Source organism: Canis lupus, chromosome 13, assembly GCF_048164855.1.
Source record: "Canis lupus baileyi chromosome 13, mCanLup2.hap1, whole genome shotgun sequence".
Classification (NCBI taxonomy): domain Eukaryota; kingdom Metazoa; phylum Chordata; class Mammalia; order Carnivora; family Canidae; genus Canis; species Canis lupus.
The window spans coordinates 34,977,183-34,990,772 of NC_132850.1; the positions used below are offsets into that span (position 1 = coordinate 34,977,183).

Here is a 13,590-nt window from a genome sequence, read left to right on the forward strand (position 1 = left end):
CTCTGTGACTATCATAAATAAATAAAAAAAAATTTAAAAAAAATCATCTACTGTTTTGGATATCTGCAGTGTCACTTGTCTCATTCAGTCAACAAATATTGGAGGCCTACAATGCAGCCAGATGCAGTTCCAGATGTCAGGTTTCTATATGGTATAGAACATGATAGATACTTGTATCCTGCCTTCATAGAGCTTGCATTCTAGCATAAGAGACAGGCATTACACAAGGAAACAAATTATAATAGAGTGTTATGTAATGCCTTGTATTATGAAAACTAAAGGAGGGCAATGGGATAAGAACAGGACCATATCTTTTATTGATATAGTCCTCTCCAAGATGATATTTGAGCAAGACCTCTATAAAGTAAGGCAGCAGTCATGAGAAGAGGTGAGAGAAAAGCACTGCTGGCAGTGAGAATGGAAAAGTGCCAACAAAGGCCCAGGAGCCTTCTAAGGTTCAGGATTCTGCACGTTTTCTTCCTCCCATAATGAATAGTCAGCACAATTCTCAGAACACAGTTTTGGGCTTCCTGGTGGAAGGGCCTCCCCACTTCCCTATATCAAACGTCAAATCCAACCTCACCCGCCTTCAGTGCTTCTCTGAAATTACCTCTTCACCCAGGAAACCTTAACTCATTCAGCAAAAATCCATCTCGAGCCCCTCTAATTATTTGTATAAGCTTTAAAATAAGATAGTGCTTTTTACTTTCTAAGGATGTGTGCGTGGGGCAGAGATTTTGGGTTTGCGGTGGGGGGGGGGCGGATTACGAGGCTAAAAGTTGAGGCAAACACCTGCTACTCAACTCGGAGGCAGGTTCGGTGGATCCCCGCCCTCGCGCTCCCACCCAGAGCTCTGGCAGCGGAGACTACATTTCCCAGAGTGCCCCGCGGGCCAGGGAGGCGCACGACGCGGTGTCCTCTGGGACCCGGATTGAGGTAAAATGGCGGGCTCCTGGTGCCGCTGACACAGGTAATTGCTGCCGTCTCCTCCTCCGGTCAAGGAGTTCCTAGAAGTGAGGCAGGTCCAGAAGCTTTCTGTGGAGGTGTCTATGTCTCCTCCCTGCCGTTCGCGGCAAGGTAAAGCCCCTGGTGTCCCCAGGCGCTGTCCGTATTGCGGGAGAGCTGGCGTACGGCCGTGCCCTTCCGGGGGCTGCCCTCCTGCCTGCGCGGTTCGCTCGGGGACTCCAGCCCAACTCTTGACTCTGGCGCTGGGCGCTCGCCGCGAGCCTCCTGCTAGCCTGCTTCGGAAACCGCGGATCCTTCGAGGCTCTCCGAAGCTTCCGCTTTGGGGTTGACTTCTAGGCCACGGAATTCACTGTCAGAATCTCTCTCCCTGGAGCGGCGATCTTTCGGCTGGGTGTGCTTGCCCCAGATTGAGGGGACCCAATGCCCCCCTAGATATTGTGTTGCTTGGTTCGTGGTCAGCAGAGTGGTTATGTGTTCCACCCGGGCCACGTGTAAAGCGGCGGAACAGTGGGCAGGTAAACCGTTTGGCCTCTCGGAGCCTCGGTTCTCAGTGTATAAAACGGAGATGCCTACTTCACAGACTTGAGACAGAGCAAATGCTGTATAGGGAAACGGGGCGTCAGCTGTAAAAAGCACATTGTATGAACTCAGGGAAAGTAGTGCAAACGTACTGACCGTGCAGGGAATCGCCCCGCATAATTTAGTCTAGCAGCTAAGACTGTTGGGGCCTACGCCCCAATTCCATATTTTTTTAAGTTAATTTTTTTTAAGACTTTATTTATTTATTCATGAGAGAGAGAGAGGCAGAGACACAGGCAGAGAGCGGGAGAAGCAGGCTCCATGCCGGGAGCCCGACGTGGGGCTCGATTCCGGGTCTCCAGGGTCACGCCCTGGGCTGAAGGTGGTGTTAAACCGCTGAGCCACCCGGGCTGCCCCCCAATTCCATTTTATCACGATGGGGGAAGGGCTCGAATAGTCATCGAGGCCAATTAAAAACCATGGATGTAGCAATGATTTTAAGTGATTTACTGACAAAAGCCACGGAGGTTGTGGTGGTGGTCCCCATTTTACCATGGAAGGAACAAAGGGTCATTCAGTTAACTTGCCCAAAGGTTCCCAGTTTATAAATGACTGACCCTAAAGTTCTTGGGAGCAAATAACTTCTATTTTGTACTTGAGTTTGTTCGCGAATAAAAATAAAGATACCTGTCATGATTAATAGAATAGAATGAAATGGTATGTGAGAAAGCACCTGGAAAGTTGAAAACCTTATACATGTATAAAAGAGTGAAATTTTACTTGGGACTGTAGAGTGTTTCTATGTGTTTCTCTATATCAGTGTTTAATAGGCAAAGGATAGGCCTTGTTTAGTATTCAATTAGAAACAATCCTACTTCAAGGGATGTAGTACGGTCTTGCATATGGCACCTGAGAGGCTGTACACAAACATATTAGCATTGTGAAGGAGGATGCTTCTCTAGCATGTGAGAGTGACTGTTTCTAAGGAGAATTATACATTTGCTGAGTGCTCACTAAATGGAAAGAACTACACTAGGTGCTGGGAAGTTTGCATTTATTATTTTTTTACATGAATTTTTAAATTTTATTTATTTTTTTATAATAAATTTATTTTTTATTGGTGTTCACTTTGCCAACATACAGAATAACACCCAGTGCTCATCCCCTCAAGTGCCCCCCTCAGTGCCCATCACCCACTCACCCCCACCCCCCGCCCTCCTCCCCTTCTACCACCCCTAGTTCGTTTCCCAGAGTTAGCAGTCTCTATGTTCTGTCTCCCTTTCTGATATTTCCCACACATTTCTTCTCCCTTCCCTTATATTCCCTTTCACTATTATTTATATTCCCCAAATGAATGAGAACATATAATGTTTGTCCTTCTCCGATTGACTTACTTCACTCAGCATAATACCCTCCAGTTCCATCCACGTTGAAGCAAATGGTGGGTATTTGTCGTTTCTAATGACTGAGGAATATTCCATTGTATACATAAACCACATCTTCTTTATCCATTCATCTTTCGATGGACACCGAGGCTCCTTCCACAGTTTGGCTATTGTGGACATTGCTGCTATAAACATCGGGGTGCAGGTGTCCCGGCGTTTCATTGCATCTGAATCTTGGGTAAATCCCCAGCAGTGCAATTGCTGGGTCATAGGGCAAGTCTTTTTTTAACTCTTTGAGGAACCTCCACACAGTTTTCCAGAGTGGCTGTACCAGTTCACATTCCCACCAACAGTGTAAGAGTGTTCCCTTTTCTCTGCATCCTCTCCAACATTTGTGGTTTCCTGCCTTGTTAATGTTCCCCATTCTCACTGTTGTGAGGTGGTATCTCATTGTGGTTTTGATTTGTATTTCCCTGATGGCAAGTGATGCGGAGCATTTTCTCATGTTCATGTTGGCCATGGCTATGTCTTCGTCTGTGAGATTTCTGTTCATGTCTTTTGCCCATTTCATGATTGGATTGTTTGTTTCTTTGGTGTTGAGTTTAATAAGTTCTTTATAGATCTTGGAAACTAGCCCTTTATCTGATACGTCATTTGCAAAAATCTTCTCCCATTCTGTAGGTTGTCTTTTAGTTTTGGAGGAGTTTGCATTTAACAAAAATAGTAATAGACCTAGTTCAGGGTTTTACGTCTTATATTTCAGAGATGTTCGTTGTCCTATATCACAAGGAAATGGAAAGGTGTTGAGTAGTTTTTCTCATGACTGTATAGTACTAGGTAGAGATTCCTATCTTGCTCTTGCAGTGTTCAATATATTGTATCACTTTCATTTATCATAGGTAGCACTAATTTTTCTTTATCTTTTATACAGGGATGAAAATAGATACGCGTGGAAGCAGAATTTAGAATCCGTCTCTTCAAATCATCTTTCACACCACCCAATAGTATCTTGATTCACCATGGCATTGGCAGCAGTAAAATGGGCAATATCAAACAGAACTGTCTGGAAACATTTATTTTCAATTCAAAGTGAGATTTTTTTTTTTTAATGTTTAAAAAGAGGTTTAAAATTTTTAAAATATTACAGAAATCCACCTTCACTGTAGAAAATTTAAAGAATTTAGTATTAGGCAAAAAAAAAAAGTTTAGTTATTGTATATGCCTTTCTTTCTTTCGTTCTTTCGTTCTTTTCTTTCTTTCAAGATTTTATTTATTCATTCATGAGAGACACAGAGAGACAGAGACACAGGCAGGGCTGCCCTGTATATATGCCTTTAAGTAGCAGGAATGTGGGCAGCTCAGGTGACTCAGTGGTTTAGCACCGCCTTCAGCCCAGGGCATGATCCTGGAGACCTGGGATCCAGTCCCACATCAGGCTCCCTGCATGGAGCCTGCTTCTCCCTCTGCCTATGTCTCTGCCTCTCTCTCTGTGTCTCTCGTGAATAAATAAATAAAAATCTTAAAAAATAATAAATAAAAATAAATAAATAAATAGCAGGAATGTTTGCAGTAATGGAAAAGGAGAGAAAGTCTAAATGTCTATCAAAAGGGGGTGGACAAATTTTGGCACATGTTTATGAATATCATACAGCTGTTACCAACATGAAAAGATCTCTAACGAGAAAGAGTTAATTTAATTGTATTAAGAGTTAATTTATTGTATTATCCTATTTGTGCATTTAAAAGATGATCTACCACATACATGTGTGCATATATGTATAAATACAGAATGAAAGGTGTGGACTGAAAAGATTATCTGTATAGAGCACTAGTGAGATTTAGCTGAGGGCAAGTGAGGGATTGACAAAGAGGAATTTTCTCTGGTTTGAATCACTTAAATTTACTAAGTTTTCACATACTATTTTTTTTAGTTTTGAAAATTATCAAGTAAAGGCCAAATTTACAATTCCATCTTATAAAAATCATTGCTAATATTTTGGATTTCAGTAGGTATTTTCTATGTACTTAGCCATATGAAAGTATATATGTTTATGTTTAATATAAAATATATTTAATATATCATAATATGTAAAATATTTATGATTTATAGAGGCCCTTGACTGGCTCAGTTGGCAGAGCATGCAGCTCTCAGTCTCGGGGTCATGAATTCAAGCCCCCATTAAGCATGGCACCTACTTTTAAAAAAAAGAAATTTATAGTTTATGCAATATATAATTTGTACCTTTCTTTTCTTCTTTTGAGAGACACAGAGAGAGGCAGAGACATAGGCAGAGGGAGAAGCAGACTCCATGCAGGGATATCGACACGGGACTCGATCCTGGGACTCCAGGACCACATCCTGGGCCAAAGGCAGGCATCAAACCGCTGAGCCACCCAGGCACCCTGTACCTTTCTTTTCTTTTTTTTTTTTTTTTTTTTATTTATGATAGTCACACAGAGAGAGAGAGAGAGACAGAGAGGCAGAGACATAGGCAGAGGGAGAAGGATGCTCCATGCACCGGGAGTCCGACGTGGGACTCGATCCCGGGTCTCCAGGATCGTGCCCTGGGACAAAGGCAGGCGCCAAACCGCTGCGCCACCCAGGGATCCCCTACCTTTCTTTTCTAAAGAAATGTACATGGTCTAATATTTTCTTCAAAGCCTACTGACACATTTGATAGTCAAAACATTGACCTATATAAATAAATAAATTAGTAAAATCTTATTTCCCAACCTGTCTTGCTTTCGCTGTCCCTTTCCTCTGTGAACTCCCTCCTTCCATTTCTGAAGCAGATATGGTTAGAGTATTATAATAAGTTTACTTTTTCTTCTTTTTATGCTAGCCTACTTTTTTTTACATGTCTCTGGCTGACCTTAATCTCTTCCTTCATGTTTCCTATTGCCATTTGTAATTGAATGTTTATTGAGTTGGGGAAAAGAGTTAAAGACAAAGATTAAAAAGTATAATTAAAAGTATAATTAACCAAGTAAAATGAAGGAGGAGATTGCTAAGAGACTTTGGGTATAAACTAAAATCAGGGGATGTCTGGGTAGCTCAGTCAGTTAAACACCCGACTCTTGATTTCGGCTTAGGTCATGATCTCAGGGTTGTGAGAGTGAGCCCTGCATCGGGCTCTGCTGAGTGTGGAGCCTAAAGATTCTCTCTCTCCTCCCCCTCCTTTCTGTCTCCCTCTCTCTCTCCCTCTTAAAAAAAAAAAATCAATGAAAACAAAACAAAATAATAGTCTGTTCTTGATTACTTAGGAGAGCATTTTTTGTTGAGAATTGGGAGAGGGACTTATGCTGCTTGTTCTCCTCTTTGCTCTGACTAGAACCCAGCCTCAAGGCTGATGGTAAATCATACATAATCTATTTTTCCCTAGTCCATGTCCTGAAATAGCTATTATCTCTCACAGAGATTAATCTGAAAACTAGTTAATCTGCCCCTGGATAAGTGAAAATTATCTATGTATACTTTACCTACTAGATTATGAATTTGTAGTGTCTAATTTATTTTGGTTTCTTCAGTACCTCTCATACATGGTAGGTGACAAATAAATGTTTGTGAACTGACTTGAATGGATTGGAGTTGTCAAAATATCTAGTTAACTAAGAATTAATTTAGATTATGCCAGAAAATTTTTCCATTATTACTCAATCATCCTAATATTCAGTGACTGCCTTTTTTCATCCCGAAGTCCCTTATTCCCCACAAATTCTATCATTACTATTATTGAAGGGAAAGTATTATTATTGATATTTATATGAAAAGGAAGAACATTAAGATTAGAGCGAAAGCAAAACCATGATTAAGGGAGAAAGTTCAGTGAGCAAAAATAAAAAGGCCTCCTTTATGCCAAAAGGAACATTTATTTTTTTAAAGATTTTATTTATTTTTTTGAGAGAGAGAAAAAGCATGAGCATGAGCCAGAGAAGAGGGAAAAGGAGAAGCAGAAGCAGACTCCGTGCTGAGCAGGGAGCCTGATGTGGGACTCAATCCCAGGACCCTAGGATTATGACCTGAGCTGAAAGCAGATGCCGTTTGAGTCACCAGGTCTAATTATAGTCTAATTATAATTATTCTAAATCTAATTATATTTAAAACCTCTGATATTTACCACATTTAGAGTTTTTCTTTGGATAAAATGCCAGATGAATATTTCTAATTGTACTAATTGTGAGGAAGTTAGCATTTTAGAGGCAGTTCAGCCATCACTATTTTATTAGTAGCCACTGTAGGAGACAGAGTAATAATCAAGATGTGGTTTCTGGCCTTAAAGAACTTAACACTTGTAGGTGAAACAGACATCTATGGAAATAAGAAATATCTGGATTATGGCATAGAATGTAATGTATGTCATGAGAGTACAGACGATGTCTGCGTAAATACAGGGTAGAAAATTAACAGTTTCTTGTTGAACTGAAATACTGTTCTCTTGAGTTTTCCTTTTTTTTTTTTTTAAAGATTTTATTTTATTTTATTTTTTTAATTTTATTTATTTATGATAGTCACACACAGAGAGAGAGAGAGGCAGAGACATAGGCAGAGGGAGAAACAGGCTCCATGCACGGGGAGCCTGACGTGGGATTCAATCCCGGGTCTCCAGGATCACGCCCTGGGCCAAAGGCAGGCGCTAAACCTCTGCGCCACCCAGGGTTCCCAGATTTTATTTATTTATTCACGAGAGACGTTGAGAGAGAGAGGCAGAGACACAGGCAGAGGGAGAAGCAGGCTTCATGCAGGGAGCCGGATATGGGACTCAATCCCTGGTTTCCAGGATCACGCCCTGGGCTGAAGGCGGTGCTAAACCACTGAGCCACCCAGGCTGCCCGAATTTTCCTGCCTGTTTTAAAATCACTTAATTCTGTGTGTCCTGCCTCTGCCACCTAACCCTGTTTCTTTGGTGAATTGTATATCACCTAGCTGGTTTATATTCAGAGAATACAAACTTCTTTTAATATTAATTTGTACATACTTGGGCAGCCCAGGTGGCTCAGTGGTTTCGCCGCCTTCAGGCCAGGGCATGATCCTGGAGACCAGGGATTGAGTCCTGCGTCGGGCTCCCTGCATGGAGCCTGCTTCTCCCTCTGCCTGTGTCTCTGCCTCTCTCTCTCTCTGTGTCTCTCATGAATGAATAAATAAATTCTTTAAAGAAAAGTTAATTTGTACATACTTAAGAAGATCCCCAACTGGGTCAATAAAATAAAATAATTGTAAATGGTTTTAACATTATCATCTGATTTGTCTTGTTGAATACTCCTCTGTATTAGCACAGATAATTGATAATCAAATCTTTTGAGAGATGAAGTTAAATTTCTAATTCTTTATATTATATTATCTTACATCCACAGAATTTTGGATTGACATATTGTTGAGCAATCTTTTATGATAAAAGTGAGTTTTGTTAAGGCACTTTTTAAAATTTTTTTAAAAAATTTATTTATGATAGTCACACACACAGAGAGAGAGGTAGAGACATAGGCAGAGGGAGAAGCAGGCTCCATGTACCGGGAGCCCAACGTGGGATTTGATCCCGGGTCTCCAGGATTGCGCCCCGGGCCAAAGGCAGGCGCTAAACCGCTGTGCCACCCAGGGATCCCTGTTAAGGCACTTTTTATGTTTGGAGTAAGATTTTATGTTTAGACCTCTATATGCAGTCCTTGGGGAAAGGAGGAGTATACAAAGATGGAAAATATGTCTTATATTTTTGATACGTATAAATAACTGATGCAGAAAAAAAAAGACCACAAAAAAGGTAGTGATGTCAAATGAACCATCAGTTGGGGGATGTGTAGAATAGACCACTCTTCTCTGTGTTGGGAATTGTGGGGCAGGGAGGAGGAAAAAGAATTTCATGGAAGAGTAGCATTTGACTTTGAAGGATGAGTGGTATTTGAACAAAGTGGGGATTGCATTCCTACTGAGGAGCAAGAGGCTCAGTTGAGAGAAGTTGATCCTTGGCTTTAGCCAGCCTGTTCAGTAGTTTTCCTTATCCATAGGGAATATATTCCAAGATATCCAGTGAATGCCGGATACTTTGAATAGTACTGAACCCTATGTATACTGTGCTTTTTCATATACATGTACACCTGTGATAAACGTAACAGACACAGTAAGAGATTAACAACCATAATTAATAATAAAATAGGACAATTCTAATAATATACTATAATAAAAATTATGTAAATGAGATCTTTCTCAAAATACCTTATTGTCCTGTACTCACCCTTGTGATAATGTGAGATAAAATGTCCATGTGATGAGATGAAGCAAGGTGAATACCATAAGCATTGTGATATAGCATTACTCTACTGACCTGACACTATGTCAGAAGGAGGATCATCTGCTTTTTGACGGTGGTTCCCCTTGGGTAACTAAAACTGCAGAAAACAAAAACACAGATGTGGGAGGACTACTCTTTTCAAAACCATTTTTAACTATACTGAGCTACATTTAAATTTTTTTCTCTGTATTTAAAAGAACACTGTTTCTTTGAACATAGGAGAAATTTAAACTTAAAAAAGAAATTATGTCTCTTGAATTTGCAGGTATTCTAAAAAAGGAGACTATGCTTTGAAATGTGAGCATTTTGATTAAGAAGTTAAGTTTGACAGTTTATTTTGTACTTCATCACTTAACACTTTCCCTTTGTGCACTGTGCACTTGGTCTCACAAAAATATTTATTTATTTTCACAAGTTTTTAGAATACCTAAATACTTCCCATATTTCTGTGGTCCTTAGCACTTGTAAGTCTCTGCAAGAAACAATATACTCATCCCTACCAACTCCTGCTTATTCCTCCATCCTTTAGAGCACCTTAGATGGAGAAGCCTCCTCCATCTTTACTGGAAAGGCTTTCTTAAACCTGTACAGTCCTATTTTGTAACCTGTGTGCCCTTTCCCAATGCTTACCCATCCTAACAGGGCTTGTCATTTATATTGGAATTATTTGTTTATTTCTCGTAAGACTTGTACCCTTTTTGAGAGCAAGGGTAGATCTTACTGAATTCCTGATCTCTAGCCCTGTTTCATAGTAGACACAATAAATAATGGTTGAATGAGTGAAAATAGCTTTACATTTATGCAAGAATGTATGTTCAAATTAACTAAATCCATTTTACTGCTTGGGGTTTTTGCAGATGGAGCTTTATATTGTTTTTGTCATAAATCTACGTATTCTCCTCTACCGGATGACTATAATTGGTATGTATTTAAATTCAATTGAAAAAAATAGCAGTCTGTTAGCTGTATCTGAAATTATTTAATTTTATTTCTTGTTTTGGTATTTTCTGCTTTCTTTTCTGATTATTCTTTCCTTAATTTTGTATTTAAAAATTATTTCAATGGCTTTATTTACACAGTATCTGGGCTCACAAATGTTTTAAATAAAAATCATTATCATTGTTTTTCAGTGAATCCTTAATTTGTTGTAAGACAGACATGCTGTTAGAAATGCTGTCTTTTATCCCAAAGCATTCTTTAGCCTTTTGGAAAAGTTAATTAGTTTTTATAGTTTTTTCCTCTTGGGGTTCATATCTATTAGCTTAAGCAGTTATTTATCTTATCTTTTGTTTGACATTGAATAATCCTAAATTACAAATAATTTAATTCAGTCACAACTTATTTGGTACTTATTTAATTCCAGTCACTATGCTAAGAATAAGGACTAGGAATAACATATGAATGAGATGCTTTTCTTCTTTGTAGTAGAGTCTAATGTACAGAAACTGAAACATGGGGATCCCTGGGTGGCTCAGCAGTTTAGTGCCTGCCTTCGGCCCAGGGCATGATCCTGGAAGCCTGGGATCAAGTTCCACATCGGGCTCCCTGCATGGAGCCTGCTTCTCCCTCTGCCTGTCTCTCTCTCTCTCTCTCTCTCTCTCTCTCTGTCTCTCTCTCTATCTCTGTGTGTGTATGTATCTCATGAATAAATAAATAAATAAAATCTTAAAAAAAAAAAAGAAACTGAAACATTTTCTTAAGCTACATTGTTTTTATTCCAAATATTAGTAAAAATGTATTTTTCTTCCCTTGACACTAGTTATTTTTTTGTTTTGTTTTGTTTTTTTTTTTGACACTAGTTTTAATGTGAATTTTAAATGTATATTTAGTAAGAACTAAGATGATGGTGAAATTAAACTAGGTAATAGTAACACTTTCTGAACCTGAAAAAATTGAGTCTTACAAGTGTATTATGTAAAACTCCATTCTTCACAAAAAAATACTTGATAGGTCAAAGGTTCAGTATAGCCATGTTATGCTATTTGATCTTAAAATCATGGTAAAACAACCTAATACCTTATCCCATGTTAGTTAAAATGCACTATTAGTGTTTAAGGTGATCTGGTTCAAATCTAGTTGGTATTGAAATCTTAGAAACTTAAATTTACAGACATCTAGAGAACCTGTAAGGTTAATGAAAGCCATAAGTTGTGTTCCTTAGAATGTATATGTTTTTAAGTATAATAGTAGTTGCAGAGTCTTTGAAAAATAGTCATGGTTAGTTGATACCTGAATAAGATCCAGCCAGAGTATTCCTGGAAAAAATATTTAAAGAAGTATTGCCCAAAATGTGTTTTTCTGAGGGATATTAATGGAGGGAAGAGATAGTATTCAGTAATTCCTAAATTTTGACTGCAGAACTCTTTTAATGGGAGGCTTCTTACTGCTGTACTGTTCTGCCAAAGACATTTGGAGAAAGCATTTGATCTAGAAAAAGTTCTCAGCTCTAGTCTTTATGATTGGAAATTCAGGTTATCCTTTGCCTGGAAGATTATGTACTTTGCCCATCTTTAATTTTAGTAATTCAACAAATTAATATAGTTCTTACAGCTTTTTGAAAGTAGTTTTTAAAAAATATTTTATTTATTAGAAAGAGCAGAGGTAGGAGGGGTAGGGGGAGAGGGAGAAGGAGATTCCTGCTGAGAAGGGAGCCTGACTCTGGGCTCCATGCCAGAACCCCGAGATCATGACCTGAGGTGAAGGCAGACACTTAACTGACTGGGCCACTGAGGCACCCCAAAGGTAGTTTCTAGATAAGGAAAAAAAGTTCTAATAATAGTGATGAGTAAACATGAAGATCCCTTCCAAAGATTTGAAAGTAGAGTCTATAAGTCTAAAAACAAATAGATAAAATAGTGAGTTATGCATTCGTGGCCTGTTGTGGTAGTTAAGCTGATACACTTTGTGAGACGTTCTGAGTTGTCTCCGATGATATGGGTACCAGGTTTGCCAATCCAGTGCCATACCATCTCTTCTCCAGGGATTTATGATTAATTAATTTTGTCTCTAAGAAACTCATTCTGCCTTGAATACAGTATAACTCTGTTTCTAAAACATTCTTTTTTAGCAAAGTAGAGCTTGCTTTGACATCTGACGGCAGGACGATAGTATGCTACCACCCTTCTGTGGACATTCCATATGAGCATACAAAAGTATGTATCAGAAAAATTTCTTGTAATTTATAATTTGCTGTTAGAAATATTCACATTTCTTTACAGTATCCAAAGAGAGTAGAATTGTTTGGTTTCCTTTTTTTGGTTTCGATTTTTTGTTTTGTTTTGTTTTTATTTTACTATTTCCATTTTCTTGTTTCTTTTTCATCTTCTTTCTTTAAAGGCCTTTTTTTTTTTTTTTTTTTTTTTAAGATTTTATTTATTTGACAGAGAGAACACAGGCAAGGGGAGCAACAGGCAGAACAGGCTTTCCCCCTGTTCTTTAATTACATTAGGTAACTCCTACTTCAGGGCCTTTTGTAGTTGCTCCTGCTTTTGCCTGGAATGCTTTTCCCTCGGAGACCTCATAGTTTATTTATTCCCTTTCTTTATTTGATAACTAGTGAATGACTCCTGCATTTAAAGTAGTACCCCTGCCCCTAGACTCCTTCCTATTGTCTTTTCTGAATAGCTTGTCTCATTTCTGGCACAATAGACATTTTCTTGTTTTCTTGTCTATCTCCCACCACTAAAATGTAAGCTCCATGAGGACAGGGCTCTGTGTTTTGTTCTCTGCTATAACCTTAGCATCTGGAATAACACTTTTACTTGTTAGGTGTACAGTAAATATATGTTGATTAAATGAATAAATTTGTTCCTACCTCTTTATACTTATGGCTTTTCTGTTTTAGGGCTAAGAGATATTCACATGGAGAAGCATGGAATTTTTTTTGTTTCTCAAGTAGTAAATTGTAGATTGGGCTGCACAATAACATTCTTGAAAACATGTTATTCTTAGAAGTTAGAATATAGTATGTTCTTTATGAATCTAGATTTATAAATCTCATGCAAGTACTATATGATAGTAAATAAAAACTTTCCAACATGACTTGAGTTTTAGTCTTGATTTTTTTCTTTTCTGAAAGAGGTAGCTACGGCTGCTACAACTCCAGTGGGCCCTTTAATTCTGTAGGCCTTAGAAAGCGTACTACATACAGAGATCCTGCAAATATAGAAATACCTACTGAGACTGGCTTTAAGAAAGTTAGGATGATTTGCATCTTTGATTTTCTGGTAATTTGAATCTAAAACATAAAGTTTTCCACAGATCCAGGTAAAAAGATCCTCCTTCTTTTGCCAAGTATATATTTTATGAAAAGTACAAATATTCTAAAAGTGTTTTTCTAGAATTTAGGATTTCTAGTTTAGGAAAATAAACATAATATGCTAGGGGAAAAATAATGACTTGGAAAGATTAAAATGTAAGGACTAGACTTCTTTTTA

At 38.5% G+C, this 13,590-nt stretch overlaps 1 protein-coding gene across 6 annotated transcripts in view; it reads left to right on the top strand.

The window, feature by feature from the left end:
• The first annotated feature begins 862 nt into the window (after window positions 1-862).
• Window positions 863-13,590, top strand: part of MRPL42 (mitochondrial ribosomal protein L42) — a 30,970-nt gene continuing 18,242 nt past the window's right edge. Inside the window, exons 1-5 of one of the 6 annotated variants that reach the window (XM_072773086.1) lie at window positions 912-970; window positions 3,802-3,959; window positions 5,141-5,240; window positions 10,012-10,075; window positions 12,222-12,306. In XM_072773086.1, coding sequence (XP_072629187.1) covers window positions 5,180-5,240; window positions 10,012-10,075; window positions 12,222-12,306 — 210 coding nt within the window. In that variant the 5' untranslated portion in view covers window positions 912-970; window positions 3,802-3,959; window positions 5,141-5,179. Of the gene's footprint in view, window positions 1,078-1,212; window positions 1,482-3,801; window positions 3,960-5,132; window positions 5,241-10,011; window positions 10,076-12,221; window positions 12,307-13,590 lie in introns of those variants that run through there. The other 5 variants (XM_072773084.1, XM_072773080.1, XM_072773083.1 and 2 more) reach the window with 5 other exon arrangements.